The 22,506-nt window shown below is 38.5% G+C and overlaps 1 protein-coding gene across 3 annotated transcripts; it reads right to left on the reverse strand.

The window, feature by feature from the left end:
* Positions 1-178: 178 nt before the first annotated feature.
* foxp3b (forkhead box P3b) lies at positions 179-21,656 on the reverse strand. 3 transcript variants are annotated; one of them, XM_087179719.1, is made up of 13 exons: positions 21,638-21,656; positions 21,216-21,286; positions 11,362-11,531; positions 9,575-9,665; positions 9,121-9,253; positions 6,593-6,685; positions 4,480-4,567; positions 3,319-3,393; positions 3,052-3,205; positions 2,533-2,609; positions 1,912-2,013; positions 730-851; positions 179-443 (listed from the first exon to the last, which is right to left on the reverse strand). In XM_087179719.1, the coding sequence occupies exons 3-13, from the start codon at positions 11,527-11,529 to the stop codon at positions 386-388; spliced, it is 1,161 nt and encodes a 386-aa protein (XP_087035845.1). In that variant the 5' UTR covers positions 11,530-11,531; positions 21,216-21,286; positions 21,638-21,656; the 3' UTR covers positions 179-385. The 3 variants fall into 3 exon arrangements, with proteins under 3 accessions (XP_087035845.1, XP_087035846.1, XP_087035847.1); XM_087179720.1 differs by having other exon boundaries at positions 11,362-11,534; positions 21,638-21,655; XM_087179721.1 differs by lacking the exons at positions 21,216-21,286; positions 21,638-21,656 and adding an exon at positions 11,948-12,161.
* Between the last annotated feature and the right edge of the window lie 850 nt (positions 21,657-22,506).

Genomic DNA, 22,506 nt, shown 5'->3' on the forward strand with positions numbered 1-22,506 from the left:
ATTTTCACTTTGTTATTGTGAAAGTCAACGTCATAGATCTAACAAAGTGTAGGAAGATGTTCTCTGTTCAGCAGGAAGAGGGTTTCTGTGGGATGACGTGTTTGACCTGTGACCTACTGACTGAATGGAGCTACCAGTTCATGAATGGGTAAAATCAGGCAGAAGACAGGACAGCCACAAATGTTGGTTTAATTTATTTTACACTTAACTTTAATTAAAACTCAGGAATGTGAAAAAAACACATTTATGTAACAAACAGCACAACCACGTTTAACAAGCCATTTGAAAATAACAGAAAATACAAATGTCAACAAATGTTTTCAGTTCTTCATTAGCACTTCACATGGATATGATCCAGCAACTCAGTGCTGCCCCCTGCTGGTGTTCAGTGATCCTCTGGACAGTGATGGGAGTAGGATGTGAGCCACTTGACAGGACAGTCCCTGAAAACACACACAGTTCGTGTGACAGGCAAACACACACACACACTGACTGTACTCTCACTTCACTCTTTATTTTCATCAACAGATATTTGATACTGAATTATAGTGTGCTAAATCTAAAATGGAACTGAATTTCAAATTTCTTCTTTATCTCTGCTATACCTCCTCCTTTCCTTCTTTATCCCCTCATTCACTTTCTACTTCCTCCTCTCCTTTCCTTTGGCTGAAGGAACAGACCTGATCCACATTCAAACCTTCCTAGTGTTTGTTGTGAGGATGTTTGTACCTGTGATACTTCTGTCCTTTCCTCCTCTGGTACTCGGTTTCATCCACTGTCCACACAGCTCCCTTTCCTCCCTCCACTCGTACAAAGCACTTGTGTAGGCTGAGGTTGTGACGCACTGCATTCTGGGTAGGAGAGGAAAGTTCTGTTGTCATAGAAGGTAAAAGGTGTTCTCTTCTGATAGAAACCACATTACTTTTTTTCGTTGCTGTTTTTGGTATGTTAAATTGTCTGTAATATGACCATCATTTAAATACATTACTAGGCGACAGGACAATGGCGTGTAAGAGCGTTTAAGTCACATGGGAGATACTCTGATGACCAGTTTCTGTCCTGTCTCACACACACACAGAAAGTGAGTTGTCAGGTAATGTTAATGCTTGCAAATCATTAACAAGGAGTTTTTCCCACATCTACCATCCATTCTAACCCTTCAGCTGATCAGCACTCACCTCTCTGTAGTGAGAGCCTAATAATCAGTGAGTGCCACTTTGTTTCCCTTAACTCCTTCAGTCTGACCCATTCATGTTGGATGAGTTTTGTTTTGTTTTGTCCAATCAACAGCAAATTATGCATCATTCCCAACATTTTTGGTGGAGACAGAAGCTGTGGCAGCAGTGGTCGATTGTTCGTGTTGTTATTTATGTAAATGGATATACAACAACCTGTACAGCTGCAAACATCGCATATGTGCTCATCTCCATTTTCCTGCTGCTATTTCTAATGGCTGGAGATACAACAGGTATAGCTAACTAGCTAACTATCTATGTAGCATGATTACAACTTCATTCTTCATCCGTATCTACAAAGCTGTGATTGATCAGTTGTTTCTCTTACAGCCATCAATGAGTGCTACACAGAATCCCTTCCTCCATATTGTCCTCTGCAGAACAACTGTCCTTCAATCAGCACGACTGTCCACAAAGTCAACAAAGTCAAAGCAACGATGCTGACTAACATTTCACCAAACGTGAACATGATGCAGTTTAAGATGTTAACATAAGCAAATAAAATGGACTTAATGTACAGTGAACTGTTTCTGTCATAGTTCCAATGTGTTTAAGAGAACATGTGTCACATGTACAGTGTTCATACTGTAGATGATTTAGTCAGAATTCTCCAGCAGTGTAATACATATTTTTTCATCAGGAATCAGAGTGAATGTGTATTTGAGGTAAGTCAAACCTTCCAGGTGGCAGTGTTGTGTCTGAAGTAGAAGAACATGGTGGTAAACCAGGTGTAAATCTCATTCAGAGTGCGCTGTTTGTCTGGAGACTCCAAGATAGACTGTCAACAAGTCAACAAGAAAAAAGGTCAAACAAGTCAGAAAGCAAGTCAGAAAAAAAGTCACACCACAAGTCAGACAAGTCAGAAAAAAAGCCAGACAAGTCAGGCAACAAGTGAGACAGCAAGTCAGACAACAAAGCAGACAATAAGTCAGACAGTAAGTCAGAGAACAAGTCAGGAGAAAACAAGTCAGAAAAATGTTACACCACAAGTCAGACAACAAGTCAGAGAACAAGTCAGAAAACAAATCTGACACATCAGACCACAAGTCAGAGAAGTCAGAAAACAAGTCAGATATGTCAGACTGCAAGTCCACCACAAATCAGAAAACAAGTCAGACAATAAGTCAGAAAACAACACACACACACACACACACAGACACACACACACACACACACACACACACACACACACACACACACACACAATAATTGATTGTCAAACTACAAGAATCATAACAGACCATCTTTGCAGATAAGTGGATGGATCTTATATAAGCCACCTCTAAATGAGACTCACCCATCTGATCAAGTAGGCGTAGGTGTACGGAGGCCTGATGTTGTTGTATTTGTAACACTCGATGCTGGGGACCAAATCTGTACAACAATAGCATTTCATCAAACACACAGGACTCAGCTGATCCTCTGCCACAGTGTGGCAGTTGGTGTGATCAAATGTTCACGAGAAGCAGCAAAATGTTCATTTGTATAAACATCAGATCACAGATGAGCAGTTCCAGTGTAAACACTGAGATGACAAATTATCATAAAACTGATAAAATTACTGGTTTTAATAAAAACCTTTTCTCTGTAATCTAATAGTTTCTATTTGTCATTTTTCATCTATTGAAAATGTCACCTTTCTGTGCAGCTTTGAGGTTGGATGAAGCTTAATGAGTGAAATGAATCAATTAATGTGATGACTAATTAATGACCTGATATGATTACATAATTCAGTTAAGTTAAACACTAAAGTCAGCAGGTGCCTTCACACAGAGAGTGGAGTTGATTGTGTTGTTGCTCTAATATTTTGTGTTACCTGGCAGAAGGTTGGCAGAAGAAGGAGCTGTGTAGCCATGCTGGGACAACTCCTCCGCATGTCTAATGCACCATTGCTGCACTCTGTCTCCATCTGACACCTGAGGCTGTGGCAGGAACAGAGGAAGGCTGTATGGCCACTGGGAAACAGCTTTCTGCACACAATGATGAGGTGGTCCTTAACCCCACAGTTTCATTTGCTTTCTTTAAATCTGAAACGCTATATGATTTAATCAAGCTGAGAGAAAAAGTGAGAGCAGAGACATACCAGATCAATGTGTTTGTGCTGAGACAGGTGGAGGTGAAGTTGCATTGCAATGAGTTTCTGTTTTTCCAGGATGAGCTGAAAAAAGAGACGTGAATTTAAAAGCTGTGATCTCACGACTCGTTTGTTAGTCCTTAGTCCTTAGGGGGAGGTTCACCTGATGGGGTCTGTGCCCTAAAATAATGCTGCCCAGATTATCTTCAGTCAGACAGAATTCACTTCCTGTCTGGGAGTGAGATGTTCAAATGGATCTCTAGAGCGGTGCATGTACATTAAAATGTCTATCCCAAATGTTACTATCCCCTCTACACGTGTCAGTGTTGTGTTTGTCTACCAGAAGTTTACCACACACTGTTAACATCTTGGATCTTGGTTTTTAACTGTATATTTAAACCAGGTGATTTTAGTCATCGAACGTCTGGATCTTAAGTTATTAGAGAAACACTGATTTTTAATTGAAACTGCTTTATTCAGTGTTACTGGTTATAACCATCTGGTCAGACCTCAGTGGATAATTCAGCTCCTGGTAAAAAAACAAAACAAACCCTGAACAACTGACACTGGAGGAATCCTGTCTTTTGTAATTGTTGAGTCCTGAAATGGCAGAAAAAGTCACATACTCTGCATTTCAGTACAAAGCTAAAGAGAAAGGCCAGCACACCTCAACCCCTGACCTCATGTATTGTTAAAATTTTTCTGTGACATGTAAAATGCTCAGGGCCTGTTTATATTTGAGCATTTCTTCCATGTAGCAGCTATCTGGTATAGATACGTAGTTATGGTTAAAGTCAGGCAACTAAATCTTAGTATGAGGCAGGATGAGCTAACCACCAGCCACCATGCTGACCTTCACACCCTGACAAACAGTATTTACTGCAGTCACTAATGCAGAGTAGTTACATGAATAAACATCATCACACATTATTTTAAATTGTATAAACTACACAAATCTGTATAAACACAGCAGTCAGTGCTGCTCCTGTCATTTCTCTATTTGTATTCATTTGGAATTCAGACTAAATACGACCCTGCATTAAAGAAACTGCACTGGTGGGGGAGGGTCACTTCCTGTACCACTGACATGTTTAGGAGGTCGAGCTGAAGTCACACTAACATGACCTTTACAGTGTGGTTGAAGACCTTCCAGGTCTTTCTAATTCCCACCTGACTCTCCATGCACTGAACAATGTCCTGCTGGACCCTCCACTGAGCAATGCTCCTGTCACCATGACTGTGTTCAGAGTGGAGATGCCTACAAAAACAAAAAAGGACAAAGTTATACAGGCAATAACAGATCAACAGCCTTGATCCTGATCCCGACCAGATATCTGCCATGTCAGATGTTTTTCACTTTGCTCCCAACTGTTCACAGGACACAGGTCCCCTCTGAAACAATGCTTCGGTATTTATACTCAAGTGAAAGATAAACACTCTTTTACTCCTGCTCAGAAAAACTGATTGACTGAGAGAGATCCTCAGTGACTGCAGCAACAGCCCATCAGGCCCACAGTTTCTGTTTGATCCTAACAATAATAATAAAAAACAACAACAACAACAACAATAATAATAATAATGATAATAATAATAATAATAATACAAACTGTAGAAATTTGTTTCCACCTCCCTCCAATTTTTTCCCCCTGATTTATATATTAGTACATTATAAATAAATGAATTGCTGTACATTTCCCACAATTATTCCCACACATTTGAATATCTCACACATAAAAGTTTAAAGTTTAAAAAATGATGAGTCTACAGTTCATTCAGAAAGTCTTCACATGTTTTTTATGTTGCAGTTTTATGCTAAAAGCCGGGGAGAAACTTCCAGAAGGACCAGTTCTAATATTTTCTAATATTTCCTCTAGACTATTAGAATTGAGACCAAACAGTTCAGTCCTGGTTTTATCAGACCAAAGAATCTGGTTTCCCTCATTCTCAGAGTCCTATCATGTCCCAGTCAGCTGAGTTTACCACAGGCAGACTCCAGTCAAGGTGTAGATATATCTGAGAGATGATCCAGAGAAATGGAGGAACCCAAGCTACATTTAAAGAGTCATAATAGAGTGTCTGAATACTTATGTCAATGTGAAATATCAGTTTTTACTTTTCAATACATTTGAAAAACTAGAATCACCTTCTTGTGGTTGTCTGCCTCCTTCACTCAGACTAGTTTTAAGGTTATATCCCTGTTTATCCAGTCATAGAAAATATGAACCGGTCTTATTTTTTTAGCTGCATCCACTCACTAACGTTATGAGTCTAGATTGAAGAGGAGAGCAGGGGATAAAGGAGCCCAGTGCTGACACTGCAGATGTGGAGCACTGATGAACATCAATCGTCATATTGGAATTGATGCGGAGGTCGTTCTGTAAGAGTTTGGTGTCACGTTCAGACAGAATGAACTTCATATTGGCAGGAACACTATTTCATTTAATTGTGTCATGAGGTTTTTTGATTGTTTATTGCAGCAGCTTGGTTTGGTCTTGATGCTGTGTCTTTAGTAGTTAGTTAGACAACTGTTCTTATGATGATGATGCTAACTGAGGAAATCTGAGACTTTTACTGCACGATTCTCTGGGACATTCAATGTAGTATATAATAGTATATTGTAGCTTGCTATTTAGCTGCTGTTGTTTTTGTTGTTCTCTCTTCTCTCTCTGTCTCTTTCTCTCTTTTTGCTCTTTTTGTTGTCGTGGTCACAGACTCTCTATACCTTGCTGCACTTGCATCTGAGTCTGATTCATTTTTCAGAAGAGAGACAAAACTCACAATGAACAAAATTAAATATGAATTTGACTGATTCATTTTTTTTTTTTTTCAAATTTTCAAAGTGGAAAAACTTAAGTAAAGTCCAAGTACCTCAAAATTGTACTTAAGTACAGTACTTAGAGTAAATTATTTACTTTCCACCACTGCCTGCACTGAGCTTTGCACTCAGTACTGTCGTCTGCTCATTTGACTCTGGTTTAGAAGGAAAAGCATATATCCTGAAATTGTTCCTTTAGTTGAGTCAAGTAAATCTTTATTTGTATAGCACCAATTCACAAGAAATTATCTCAAGGTACTTTTCAAATAGAGTAGGTCTAGACTGTCTCTTTATAATATTATTTACAGAGACCCAACAATTCCTTTACAGAGGTAAATAATAATTATTAGGTTAATATTGGATCATTCATCTCAAGGTAAAAGTGGTTCCTTAGTAATCTGTGCTGCAACACTTTGATGATGAGTGATTAAGTGAATGCGGTCCAGTACTGTTCAGTGATCTACTTACTTTAAGAAGCTGGGGAAATCTTTAGACACTGTATCACAGCCAGGCCAGCGGCAGATGCCACTCACGAACAGAGCACTGGTCTCCTCAGGGATGCTGGAGGGAACAGAAATGTCTTGATGTAGAGGTAGATGGACCTCACCAGGTACATATACCTCACCAGGTTGATCTACCTCACCAGGCAGATCTACTTCACCAGCAGGCCTACCTCACCAGGCTGATCTACATCACTCAGATCTACATCACCCAGATCCACATCACCAGGTAGACCTACATCACCAGTAGCTCTACCTCACCAGTAAATCTAATTCACCAGCAGGTCTACCTCACCAGCAGGTCTACCTCACCAGCAGGTCTACCTCACCGTCAGGTCTACATCACAAGGTAGACCTACATCACCAGTAGCTCTACCTCACCTGTAGATCTACCTCGCCAGCAGGTCTACCTCACCAGTAAATCTAATTCACCAGCAGATCTACCTCACCAGCAGGTCTACCTCACCAGTAGATCTACATCACCAGGTAGATTGTTAAAGTAAAAAGTCAAAATAGTGTTATTACAAACACTGGCCACATTATGGACTGTATTACTCTGAGAACATGGTACACACATGGCAGTGCTGAGACAAAATGCTGGACAGAAACAAGAAACAGCGTGATGATAAATCTGGATTTTTGCAGATAAGCTGGCACAATGTGTGTAATTAGTTTACATATGTGTAGTGGAGAAGGTCACAGGTGGAGTGGGAAAGTTTGCCGTTTATTCCAACACCTCAACTTATGTTTCAGCACATGTGCAACTGCATTGTTTCTTGTCACAGCAAATATTGGCTAAAAACGACTGATGGAACTTATGGAATTAATGGAATGATGTAACTGAACTATCAAACTAAATTGCTGAACCTTCCAAAATAAAAGTGGGAGAAATGAGAATCTGTTTGGTCATTGAGTGGAATCCAATTAAAAAGCTTTCAGGTAGATGCACCAATTTCTCTGGGGAAGCGGCACACATTCTTAAAGCATAACTTAACATTGAGAAGGATGTGAACATATGTGCACTGACAAAAAAACGTGCTCGTTATATTATCCACAGTGTAAAATCTTTATCTTAAAACTAACTAGTAACTAAAGTGGTCAAGTAAATGTAATCGAGTAGAAAAGTAAAATATTTAGGAGTGGATATATAAAGTAGTACAAGTAAGTAAAATTGTACTTGTACAAATATGTACAATACTTGAGTAAATGTATTTATATCTTGTGCGATTTTAGGAGATGTCTATTGAGCTAATTACAGAAAAAAGGTAAAAGACTAACTAAACCACCACAGCCAGACAAAAAACTATAAACACAGAATAATAAACTTAGAAATGTTTCAACCCAGAGCCACGGAATGGTAACACAAGTCTTGCCTTTAACCACAGAGCTGGCAGATCAGAAAATTGTCATGTGTCATTTTGGAGGCCATTAAGGGGGCCAGATCAGAAAGGGCCCAAATGGGTCATTGTGCACAACAGTGACAAAGGACCTTTTCAGAGGACTTGTAGCTTTAGGGACAAGGTAAGGAGCCTATATATCCAGGAGGAGATTGGAGTAGAACCACTGTTCCCTCTAGTTAAAAGAAGCCAGTTGAGTCTGCACATTTAACCAGCAAACCATGCTGATTCATGACGTGAGACTGGGAGGAGACTCAGAACACACTGGAGAGAAGTTGTGTAGTATTGGAGCATCTTGGCATCACGGAGGAGGAGGAAATGGAGGATTCACATCCCCTGTCTTATCTGGGTCTTAGTTGAAGTGGCAGCAAGCTTAGCAAGGTAGCCCATGTGTCCACCTCCCTATAGTCACGTTTTCCAGGTCTTCTTGGCTGACCTTATGTTCCCAGGCCAGAGAGGTATGTAATCTGTCCAATACATTCTGGGTCTGCCATGGGGTCTCCTATAAATTGGACAGGGAAGCATCCAAGTGCACTTCAACTGACACTGTGACCTAATGTTTTTGGTAACTACCCAAACCTCATGACCATAGATGATTGTTAGAATGTACTGTAGACTGGCCAGTAAATTGAGCACTTAGTGTCACATTTCTGCTGGGGACCAATCCACCTGTGAACTGAACATTCCCTCTTATTCTCATCTCTTTCACCATGGGCAGTTACAATAAACCATTTTCAGAGCACAGTTACATGACTCTAGTGCCACAGAACCACCTCGATCCACCTTGGTCACCAAACCTGACACTATTTGAATCTCTGCTGCACCAATTCTTTACATGGAAATCCCAGATTCCCCACTGATCCAAATAAAGGAATCTTAAATCCAGTATGCAGATACATACTTTTTAGCCAACTCATTAATTTGCATAATTTATCATTTATCATTCAATTCATGAATTTCCCCTAAGGGATAAATAAAGTATCTATCTATCTATCTATCTATCTATCTATCTATCTATCTATCTATCTATCTATCTATCTATCTATCTATCTATCTATCTATCTATCTATCTATCTATCAAGATCATTGTGACAGTCACCGATCATGGAGCCTGGCCTCGATGGAGCTCTGCTTTGGACCGTCTCCCCTCAAAGGGAGCAAGTGAAGGCTTTGCATGAGAGAGGAGCTCATCTGTGGCAGAGAGGACTGGGAAAGACGGCCTGCATCCACCTCTAGAGAAAGAAAGCATTAGTTTACTTTTGACCTGTTGGAAATATATGCAACAAATTCTGCTGCCACTGCTGATACTCTACTGCATTTAGGTAGCAAATGGCATTAAATCCCATTCAGTTCATTTACTCAGGTAAGAAATTGAAATATCACCAAGCCTCAATGCAAGAATGGCTGTTTCTAAAGTTGCTTACTTTACATTAAGCTACCTTTGTGCAAACTAGAAAAAATACAGAATCAAACCTAAAAAAGTCAGAACATATAAAATGACTGTGATGTAGAATAAAAGATATTGCTCATGTGGAGCTGAGGTGTCTGCATACCGTGGTGTTGTCTGGAAGCTGTTTGGGAAACTTGACGCAGCACTGACGGTCTCTCTTGCTTCTGCCTTATGTCTTCCATACTGCTCCAACACTGGGAGGAAAGACACCATGTTAACTACAGCCTGTGGATGATGTGTCAAATAAAAATGAAGGCCTCAGAACATGTTTTTTTATTAAAAAGAATGATTCACCTCTCTTAACTAAACAAACTTTCATAAATGACTTGTTTCAGTCTGGTGAATACCAGTTGTTCATTAGATTTAATCATTGTAAGGCTACCTTTTCTGCTCTGTTTGTGTTTCATTGACCAATGTTCCAAAATTAAAACAGAATTCCTGCTGTTGGAAAAGTACAAAGATAACAAATTTTGCAGAGCCAGTATAGATGTATCAGAGGATCCAAAACAATCAGAGAATATAGTGGAAATAATCCAAGCAGATGTTACAGATGAGGACCAGATGAAGATGTATTGACAGATTCAAATTATGAAATTATTTTAATTCTAGGCCAAACTGTTTTTAAGTTAACTGTAAGAACATAAACTTGATTATCACAGCACCACTTTGAGGTCAATAAGTGTCATTACATGTGCCTGAATAGTGGCTGGATTTTGCACCACACCTGCCAGGTTCAACACAGTCCCCCCAGTGTTGAACCCGGGACTGTGTGGTTGACAATTTGAGGTCTATGGGAGTAATTCATCTGAAGTTAGAACATTCACTAAAATCACACATTTACAGGTAAATATCTGAAAGACTGTTCACATTATTGTTCTCAAGTTTCTAAATGGACTTTTCGATTCCCTCCCTAACCCTGCCCACTGGGTCCTGAACCAGGAAGCCAGATCAACCTCAGCAGCAGAAGGCAGAGAGAGGGATGTCACCAAACCTAAAAAAATACACAGCAATTTAACTGAGATACAATTCTGAAAAAAACATCACTCATCAAACTGCTTTTCTGGAGTGTCCTGTCAAATATTTTGGTGAAATCTGTTTAAAAATAAGATGAAATAGAAAATGATGTGCATACAAGACAATACAGCAGGTTACTGCATATCACTGCGGACTCTTTGTTTGACTGATCCAAAAACCGTTTGAAAGACTTGATATCTACCTTTTATAGAAGGTCTGTGTCAGTTTTGGCAGCATGTGAATAAAGACTCTAGATAATAGTTAATAGTTAATTGATTTTGTATATTTTGCATTGTCTCTAGATAATTTATACCAAATGTCATGAGCTTTTTAGTGAAGAAAAGGGTCGCCTGTTTCATACAATAGTATTTGATGAAACTGAACTTTCAAATCCAAGCAGACACATACACAGTCATTCTGAGCAGAAAAAGCATTTTGTACACACAATATGATTTGATGATGTGTAGAAAACAATGTGCATTTCCTCTCAGAAAAATTGGTTTGTGTTGGAAACACATTAGAATCACACTGGCAGAGTTGGATTATTGTAGGCAACAGATCAGCATCTTAAATGACACATTATACAACAAAATCACTGTAGTTCTGCAGTGACCACCTAGATCATTACATGCTGTGAATATTAAAAAACACCAGTCAATTTTAATTAATAATAATCCACTAGAATTCTATACATTATATAATAATAAGTCACTTTTAAAGGGACCATTCAACATAATGAGTCTCTGAGTGTAGCTGAGAATTTGAACGCTTCTTCCACCACCACCTTCAACCCAGGAAAGTATATCATGTCTGTCTGTGTTTAGGAAGTGGTAAAGTTTGTTCAAGCCTAGCTTTGTGATGTCATTTGCTGCGTACCTGACTTCCTGAGGCAGGTGGTGATACCATGTCCCTGGTCTGACGCGGAGGAGGAGGAGGAGGAGGAGGAGGAGGAGGAGGAGGAGGAGGAGGATGTTTGATCTTCTCACACTGTGGTTGAGTTTGGTTCTGTCCACATCTCACACTCTCACTGATCGTCTGTGGCATTCCTGCTGTGACAAGAGACTTCACTGTTCTACTGTAGAGACTTAAAGGTTGTGTCGCCAAATTTTTTTACTTCCACAGGAACACGAGCAACACTTACTGCTGTAAAGATCAAGAATTTAAAATGTTTTAATTGCATTGATCAGTTCTCTCTTTTAAACTACAGCTATTAATCCACTTTTAGAAAACAATATCTCCACACGAACAATGTCAGGCTCATATCTAACCTCTGTTTGAAGTACAATCATAAGACACAGTTGTTTTCTCCAGTCAGCAGTTTGAACACACCACTGACACCGCTCCTCCCATCCACCATCAGCACAGACTGGGACGTCCTGTGAGACTTTTCAACATCTACATTCCCCGTCAGCTCATCTTAAATTATTCAGCTCAAGTGATGTAAAACAATAAAATATCTCACCATAACTATGTGGATGACACACAGATTTATACGATGTTGACTATGGTTCCATACAAGCACTGAGTGGGCGTCTTCAACAGATCAGTCACTGATGAGACGTCTCCATGTAAATCAGATTCAGAGTCAGAGAGCAGCTTCAGTCTCATTAAAGACCAGTAACCAGGCCTGCTGGAGTGCTCATGGACTCAGACCTAAAATTTATCATCCACATTAAGACAATTACAGCGAGCCACTGTCACTTGAAGAAATCAGGTTCACAACACTGCTGCTGGTCCTCAGTAAGACCAGGGAAGTGGATCACATCAGTTGAGTTCTCACATCTTTACTCTGCTTCCTGTTTGTCAGAGACAGTCGCCACTGTAGCTGCAGTGTCATTTGTATTCCACTGTTTAACCTGTTTTATTCTGATTCAGCTTATTTCTGTTTCATTTGCCTGTTTAAATCCTGCTCATGTATCTTTCTATATTGTTATTTTTTTGTTTTTTGCTTTTTCTAAATCTTCTTGCCTTTTATATTTGATGTAAAGTGCTAGAGCTGTGCAGAGAATGACGTCCCCTCAGTGAGACACTCACAGGCTTCAACCTTCACAACTTTAAAAGACAACAACTGCAAGTTTGGAGGAGTTTCAATTTCATACCTCTGTTCATGTTACTGTACGCACCTGGTCCCCCACTGCATCTATGTGACACCACTAATTACTAGTTACTTTGCAGATAATATTTTCCATAGAAAATATATAGGTATTGTACAATGTACATACACTTTTATTCTTTTCAAAGAAACACTACTTTGTAGTTTTAATTGCGAGTGTGGCTATTGCTGTTATGTATGATGTGCTGAGTGTGTTTGTATTCTGGCAATGCAACAAAAAGATAATATTTAAAAAAAAAAAACATACATTCTGAGCAGAGCAGGTATCACAGGACCTGCACTTATTATTATTCAGGCTGCTGTCAGTTAGGTGCACATGCACCACTGTGTAGCATAAAGCAACGCAACAGTGAGCTGTCACATCAACTGTCTGACTCCTATTGTGTCATGTTAGGTTTTCTCAATTTTTTCACACAGACATTTAATTTAAAGGACATATTAGTAATTAAAAGGAAATATTCTTTCATTCATGTGCCCAAATGATTCATTCATATGAACTTATTGAGTCTAGATCAGTTCATTTAGGAGCACAAATCAGTAGTTTCTTCTCACTTTATTAATTCAAGAGCACATGTTCCACCCACTAATTATGACTTTTTTTATGTATTGTGTTCTCACGACACATTAAGTGAGAAGTTGTTGTTTTCTCAGTTTAAGTCTTGTTAACTTTGGACAACACGACTGTGTTACATTGTGAACATGACCTTGCTCCTGCAGGGAGCAGCAGCTGGAGGCTGTTGCCTTCCACACATGATGCAGTTAGAACACAACATCAGAGCTGTGTGGTTATCTGACAATTACACACACCCCAAATGTGAAGGCTTTCCTGTACCAAGCCCTCTGACAGAAAGGCTGTGGTTCTTCACAGCAGGTGCACTGACTCGCGTACACAACCACACAAACACACATATACACACACACTTGCTCTTCTTTTGTGCAGCGTGGTGAAATGTTTCACCTGCAACCACTGGAACTAGTGTTTGTCGAAGATGCCTGGATTGTATTTCCAGATCAGATGCTATCTTTCCTGGAGTAGTACTTCACTATGTCGTCTCTTTATCAACTGCATAGAGTTGTCATTCATCACTTGATGCTCCATCTGTTGAGAACCTCACACTTTGTATTTAAAAGTCTGTAGTCCTTCGCGAACAACAAAGACTGGTCAGCTCCAGTTCATGTCAGTTACAATACGTCGCATTCCGATGGTGACAGTTAGTCATGGTGGAACGCTGCATAGAAACATTCATAAAGAAGCTCCAAGGGAAGAAATGTGTTTGAAGTTTATTAATTAGTATTTGGAGCCTTTACAGTAATAGTAGCAACACCACACTGTAAAATTTCCATCACAAGTAAAGTAAATTTTACTTGTGTTGTCAGCAAAATGTGCTTCAGTAGTAGAGAGAGAGAGTTAGCATTAGCACAACCACTAACACTGTGCCACTGCCAGTTACAAGCTATCAACAACATAAAGAAATAAATGATGCTAACTATGCTGCCTGTTCTGATCCGTCTGCTAGTCTCTGGTTCTGGTCTCAACAGACTCCTCCTCTGAGTCTGGGTCTGACTGAGGCTCAAACATGTGGCTGAGACTCTGATGTTTCCTCCTCTAACCATCTTAATACTCTCTGCTCTTTCACCAGTCACTGAAACCTTGTCAGTACAACGAAAGAAAGTTAGCATTAGCACATCAACAAACACCATGTCAGCCACTGGCAGGTACAAGCTAACAAACAAGATAAACAAACAGATGCTAACTACACTAACCATTCTGATACATTCGTCTCTGGTTTTGCTCGTGTATTCCACATTATTTAAACTTATATTTTGAAAGTTGCAAGGTTTTCCACATTATTTTTTATATTTATATTTTGAAAATTACAAGGTTTTCCATATTCTTTATATCTATATTGTGAAATTCCATGGTTTTTCAAATTCTTTATATTTATATTTTGAAAATTACAAGGTTTTCCGTGTTCTTTATTTTTATATTTTGAAAATTCTATGGTTTTCCACATTCTTTATATTTATATTTTGGACATTACATTGTTTTTCACATGCTTTATATTTATATTTGAAAATTACAAGGTTTTCAAAATTCTTAATAGTTATATTTTGAAAATTCGACTAAGGGGAACAGTGAAACATTAAAATTTATAAAAATTTGAAAAATTGATTTTGCACATTTTTCATTTGGTGTCAGATTATTTATTAAATAATGTTGATGAACACAGATTGGAGCGAACCCCTGGCTATTTTTTAGGGCCCCAACCGACTCTGATTCGCCACTGTGCAAGACAAGCACCTTAGTTAAAATGAGTGAAAAATAATGTTGTTGATCATGTTGAGTCAGTGTGAACTATTTCTGTAATAAACCAGACCAGGATCTTTCCCTGACCTGAACCAAGTGCTGTGAGAGTCTGAATATAAACAGAAAACAGTTTAACAGTGCTGGAGTCTGTACAAGTAGAGGTTGTGCTGTAAAAACACACGCGTTCTCAGTAGTACGTGTAATATCAATGTATTTGTGAATGAAAGCAATAAGCATTTTTAATATTTTAATATTTACATTTTTAATCAAATTGAGAAATGAGTGTAGCAATGAAATAAATATATACATTATTTTGCTTCTTTAGCTTCTGTTCCTCGTTTTATGTTTGTCAGTTGATCAGTTGGTTCATTCATTCGATCATTTTCACTTTCTAGTGTTAATGACTGTCCTAGTCTAAAACAGCCCCTGGATATATTTCCAGGACATGATATCTTTCTCAAAAGCATTCAGCTATGATGCTTAATCTTGTTTATTCATGATGGGTGTAAGTCTTCAGAGGCTCTTATGAAAGCTTATGACAGGATACATCTCTCTATGAAGCGGGTGATAGTTATTGTCATGATGTACATAATAACGTATTGTGTGAAGTCTGAGAACGGGGCCCTTTCTTTCAGCTATCTCCCTGTCACATCAGAGATTTCTTTAAAGCTTTAAAGCGTGCATCTAGACAATAAACCAGAAAGCCAATACCAAATGTGTTCTGCAGATGCACACCCACAGAAACAGGAATTCAGTGGAAAGTGAGAGCACTCATGTTTGTGGCTTCTCACTGTCATCTCTCATTTTGGCTTTCCTCCTTCACTTTGTCTCCCCTAGCAGAAGCCTCAGTGTGTCTGCTTATACACAATCAGGAGAGCTTCAGTCACAACACTGAACACTCAAATGATCTGATGTGATGGTCGATATCTGGTCGGTATTTCTGTGAGTCAACATCCGTCGGCCACAAATGGTGAGGGAAGTATTTCCTGTTTGGATCTTGTAGTCAGCCACATTACAGTGTGGAAAGTTGCAGATGCCTCATACTGGAACTACTATCAAGTGTGGGTTTATTAGTTACATATCACATCACACCGATACTCTGAAATCAAAGTGTAGGAGACTTTTGTTTTCAGGTCTTTGATCTAAAATCAGCCAACAGTCAGGTTCAGGGGTTAATTATTCAAACAGAAAGAGAAATTGTCATCACATCTCATTGTCTACACACACACACACACACACACACACACACTCACACACACATAATTATATATATATATATATACATATACATAGATAGATAGATAGATAGATAGATAGAGAGAGAGAGAGAGAGAGAGAGAGAGAATTAAATAAAGAACAAAATCTTGAATCTTATGTTTTTTAAGGCTTGAGCACCAAATGGTGCAAGGACTCTATTGAAACTATTGTGTTTATCATTTTTCTGGATGCTAGGAAATCGCTAGTAAATCGCCTTTTTGAGCCTAAACATGCTCAAAAACTCTTGAACCTTTGCACACACATCAAGCCTGATGTCTTACACATGGGTGTGGCAAAATGGCTCAATAGTGCCCCTTAGAAAATTTCAAAGAAGCACTTCCTATCCCCTTGATTTCACCTACATGTATGAAAAGCAGTAGGCACATGAAACATGCCAAGACGTACGAAAAAGCCATAGCAACCATAGTCTGATAGGTTCCAAGAGGAAGCCGCCATTTTGAATGTAATTGTCATTTTTGCAATTTAAGGGTCACAGACTTTAAAGAACTCCTCCTAGTGAATGAATCATATTTGATCAGTATAATCTTAAACCCTTTGGGATGTTAAATTGAGAACCTTTTGAATTTTCGTTGGAGTGTGGTGGAGCAGGGAATTTCAATGTTTAGCCATGAAAAGTTAAGTCCTTAACTCAAGCACACATTATCCAAACGGTCCAGAACTCCAGTTTGGTGAGAGTCCCAGCCTGAGGACATCTACATACCAACATGCATTTATAATCATAGCACCCCCTTGTGGCAACGGGAAATGTCATGTTTGTACTTCTCCAGGAGGCTTAACCACACCCACCAAAACCTTGGTTATCAAATGCTTAAGTCTTTGATGATGAATTATTGTTGAAAGTGTGAGTTTTCGTGTAACAGCCTGCCCATGGCAGCGTGGCGACTTTTGATGTTTTGCAATGAAAAAGGAAGTTGTTGTATACAGTATCAAGCACGCATTGTCCAAACTGGCACAAACTTTATGTTTGATAAGAGTCCCAGCCTGAACACATCTGCATGCCAATATTCAGTTATATTCATAGCATTACCTAATGGCAATACAAAATAGAACGTTTTACAATTTAGTATACTCCTCTTAGCAAGTTGACCACACTCAATTCAAACTTGGTCAGAAATTACTTGATGATGCTTGATTCTCAAGATTGTGAGTTTTCATTTAAGGGCATGGCTCTGGTGGTGTGGCGAATTTCACAACAGGAAGTTGTTATAATTCTATTATATGTTGTCGAATCTTCACTGTGAAAATTATTTTGGTTGAACCGCGTGGCTCTGGTGCTGCGGCAAATATTGATGTTTCAATCAAACTTCACATGTGTGATTACAGTCTCACACATCTGCGTACTAATATGAAGTCATAGTCATTGCTCCACCTGCTGAAAACAGCAAGTAACCCTTGGGTGACAATCATCATTTGATTTACATGAAGTTTTCATGGCCTAGTTTACACTTGATACAGGAACATAATGCAGGCCCAGAGGTGTGCAACAGAGCGAGGTGTGTTGTAGTGTGTCGTAGTATGTTTTACTGTGTTGCAGTACTTTAGTTAGTTGTAATATAATGTAGTGCGTTGTAGTATTGTAGTGTGTTGCAGTATGTTGTAGTTTGTCGTAGTATTGTACTGTGTTGTAGTATTGTAGTGTGTTGTAGTATTGTAGTGTATTGTAGTATTGTAGCGTGTTGAAGAACATTGTGTGTTGCAGTAATGTAATGTGTTATAGTCTTGCGTAGTGTGTCGTAGTATGTTGTCCTGTGTTGTATTACTTTAGTTTGTTGTAGTATAATGTAGTGCGTTGTAGTATGTTGTAGTTTGTCGTAGTATTGTACTGTGTTGTAGTGTGTTGTAGTGTGTCATAGTGTATCATAGTATTGTAGTGTGTTGTAGTATTGTAGCGTATTGTAGTATTGTAGTGTGTTGTAGTACATTGCATGTTGTAGTATTTTAGTGTGTTGAAGTACATTGTGTGTTGTAGTAATGTAATGTGTTATAGTGTTTCATAGTGTGTTGTAGTTTTGCAGTGTGTTTTAGTATGTTGTGTGTTGTAGTGTGCCATAGTCTATCATAGTATTGTAGTGTGTCATAGTATGTTGTACTGTGTTGTAGTATTGTAGTGTGCTGTAGTGTGTCGTTCAGTGTTGTAGTATGTTGTGTATTGTAGTATTGTACTGTGTCGTAGTGTGTTTTTATATATTGTAGTGTGTTGTATTATTGGAGTGTGTTGTAGTATGTAGTGTGTTGTATTATTGGAGTGTGTTGTAGTATTTTAGTGTGGCATAGTATTTTGTAGTGTGTTGTAGTGTCTTATTGTATTGTAGTGTGTTGTTAAATTGTAGTACGTTGTAGTACATTGTGTTTTCTAGTACTGTATTGTGTTGTAGTATTGTAGTGTGTCGTAGTATGTTGTAGTATGTCGTAGTATTTGTAGTATTATAGTGTGTTGTAGTACCTTGTGTGTTGTAGTTTTGTAGTGTGTCTTAGTATGTTGTAGTTTGTTGTAGTATTGTATTGTGTTGTAGTACACTGTATGTTGTAGTTTTGTAGTTTGTTGTAGTACATTGTGTGTTTAAGTACTGTGATATGTCGTAGTAAGTTTAAGTGTGTTGTAGTATGTTGTGTGGTGTAGTATTATAGTGTGTTTTAGTACATTGTGTGTTGTAGTATTGCAGTGTGTTGAAGTACATTGTAGTATTGTAGTGTGTCGTACTGTCGTGTGTTGTATTCTTTCGTAGTGTGTTGTAGAATTGTAGTGTGTTGTAGTACATTGTGTGTTGTACTATATTGTAGTATTGCAGTGTGTCGTAGTAGTTTTGTCATTGACCAAACCAAACACTGGATCAGCCAGTAGCTGTGAGCGATACAGGTAACACTGTGATACGCTGTGTGATTGACAGTGTAAGGTCACTGCATGAGTCTGCTGAGTGGTTCCTTCTGATGCTAACATGTAGATGCTAACATGTAGATGCTAACATGTAGCTATGGTGGAATGACAGATTTTTGGGAACAACAGAGTAACTGTTGTAAAGGAGAAATAAATGATGTTGTTTTTGTAAACACTGGGAACCTATTCACTACAGTCATGGAAAAGAAACTGTGGTTTGGGGGAAAATATGTGAACAACATCTCAGTTTTGTTTCCCAGGACAGTATACTGTTGTTACCAGCAGATAAAAATACCTGACGCATGTGACCAGATATAGACATTTCCCCCCATTTATGTGTGAGATGCAGTTTAGTGGCTGGAGGAGTGAATAATACTGAACTAAAATAACACAAAAAGAAAAGAGACCAAAGAGACTGTCTAAGTTACTGTGGAAACACTTGAAGTGTTGTTTTTGGGTGAAAGACGAGTGTTTGGACTGATTTTTTCCTCTACAGCCCCACTTCCTGATTTCTGCTGAGAAGATGGCTGTAGCTCTTACAGAAGCTTCCTGAGGTCTGTCCTGTCTATAACGTCCTTAACTGCAACTTCACAACAACACACACAAGCTACACAATAACACACTTCACTAGAAACCTCTCTATATATATATATGTGACCGATGTCCTGGTCCACATCAACACCAGAGCCGCTTATACTGAAAGGTGGGACATATGAGTCATCTTTTTAAATGGAAGCTCTTCTTCTTTCAGAATGGAAACTGTGCTTAATCTGACATTTCCCTTCACTGTAGAACAACCAGAAGCTTGTTAACATAGATTTTTAGTAGATGAAGTAAAACTCACTAAAATTCACCAAACCACTGACATTACATCAGCCTGTATTCTGTGTGTGTGTGTGTGTGTGTGTGTGTGTGTGTGTGTGATATATATAGTATATATACACATTAGTGTTTTTAATTAAATATTGGTCAAATATATTGTGTTAGTTTGATTTGTTATATTAGAATATGGACTTTTGAAGAGTTTACATTTGTTTTAATGTATATAATGCAATTATCACAATGACAGCATTTTATTATCATTTTCGTCTACAGCAAGTGACAGAGAGTCAGCTGATTATAAATGTACAGGTGCAGATACTGTACAATTAATACATAGGTTAAGGCTGGGACTGGACATAATAAAAAAAATCAGTCCACAGTCCATCTACCTCCTCACATTTACAGCTCCTGGCCCTTAAAACAAAGTCTACCGTCAAAGTCTACGATCCAGAATTATTCAACAATCCATGAGAAACAAACAAAGATTAAAGTTAAATCAGAAAAAATACATCTTGTATTAATATTATATAATCTATATTATGAACTGCTCATATTCTCATGATCAGTGTCATTTATTAGTCTTTGAAATTTGATGCATCAGGGACAAATGGGACTTAATATTTGCAGATGGTGCTGATGCTGGGTCAGAGGTCAGAGGTCAGAGGTCAAAGGATCGGACATTACTCCCTCAGGAGGGGGCTGTCTTTTACATGTTTTGGCAAATTACAGCTGACATTCAAAATGAAGAGTCAGAGGTTTTTAAAAATGTTAAACACAAACATGTTGTTCCATAAAACATGGTCAGAGTTCACTTTGACACGGGTAGATTTATAATGATGCCCAGACACAATGAGTCAGATTTCAGGGGTCAGTGTCAGTGTCTAACTGTCATCAAATACCACTGTAAAACCTTGATAAGTGTTTCACCTCTATTAAAACATATTTTGCAGATGAATAAAAAATAGAAAATGTAACTCCACTGTACTGAGCATACAGATTTACAACTTTAGAATTGTCTTTAAAAACCTCCATGTGTATGAAGATGTGTGTTAAGTTTAAATATAATCCAAAAGTGTTGTTGTGTTCTTTACTCTCAAAGCTTTTCACACTGTTGTTGTGTGTTTTGTGAAATATAGTCGTGAACTGAAATATTGGGACATACGTTGACTTCAGACAGACCACACTGACGACGTGAAAAACCCTCTCTGATCCTCTCTGACCCTCTCTGAATCTACACTCATCCTCAGGCTTCTCCATGTGGTCTGAGCTGATCTCCATCCTGATCCCAGGTGGGTTTTGAAGTTCTGATGCAAAACAGTGAATGTTGTTCTTACCGTATCACCTGCGTGCAGAACCTGCTGCCTGCCTCTGTCTTCCTTCTCTCAGGTTCTTCAGCGGAGACACTCTGCAATGATTCAGGGGAGTTATTCCACAGGAAATATGGTTTTTGACTTCAGATCACAGTCTGAAGAAGACACAAAAGAAACAAAAGAAAAAAGGAACAAAAAAAAGTCTACTGTAAAGTGCCTTGAGATAATGAATTTGGCACTATATAAATAAAATTGAATTGAAATGAATTGAGCTGCTGCACTTCACAGTGAAATCTGGACTATGCCATGAGAAAGTTTGCATTTATACCTTTAGTTTAAGTTCAGTTGTTTGAAAGAAAAACTTATTTAAATCTAAATGTGAAGATATTTCCATCTTAGAGGCTTGTTTATGGTGCTGGATGGTAGCAACAAAGATGCACACTCACCTGACGGCAGTCTCAGAGGAAGGGGACATCAGAGCTGCGAGTCATCCACTCAGTATTTATACGCATCTGGAGACGGAGCAAAACTGAAGCCTGTGAGCTCAGCAAATCACAACACAACCAGAAATTTAACACAAACACGGCTGTGGCAACCTCAACAGATGTGTCTCTTGGAAAGTACAAAGAGAATAAACACGTTATCGCTCTGAGACCTTCACACAGCTCAGAGAGGGTTTTTTAAATGTGAATATCAGGGATGTATTTAATGAGAATAAGATGCATTCTCTTCATCTGAATGAACCACTGACATTAATTAAGTTGTATCTTTACATTCACTTCTGTTCACATGAACTGACTCAGGTCAAAACTGCCTGTGATCACATTCATATAAAGGGTTGGTCCACCAACATCACAAACACATGTCTGAACTGTTCAATCCATCAGACAACAGTACGGTGGAAATACCTGTTCTAGGTCCATCTCACAAACACTGTCCCACTCACTCAGGACAATCTACTGTTTTCAGATGTGGACAGAGGGACTCTCTAGTAATCAGATTACACACACACAGATTACACTCACGTACTGTGTGTGTGTGTGTGTGTGTGTGTGTGTGTGTGTGTGTGTGTGTTGTGTGTCCATACAAGGACTTGACTTGTCGTTATTGGGACAAAAAGCATCTAAACATAAATCATTCAATTTGAAGATGTAGACATGTTTAAGGTTAGAGTGAGGTTAGGTTTATAATATAATATGATATAATATAATTCAATATATTTTGATATAATATAATATAATATAAACTCTATGTATTAATTACTTTAAAATATATTGAAAGTAAAGATGTGACTTTTGTAATAGCTGAAGAATCC

This window comes from Seriola lalandi, unplaced genomic scaffold, assembly GCF_002814215.2.
Source record: "Seriola lalandi dorsalis isolate HSWRI2012SDOR001 ecotype SW California unplaced genomic scaffold, Sedor1 jcf7180002054861, whole genome shotgun sequence".
Classification (NCBI taxonomy): domain Eukaryota; kingdom Metazoa; phylum Chordata; class Actinopteri; order Carangiformes; family Carangidae; genus Seriola; species Seriola lalandi.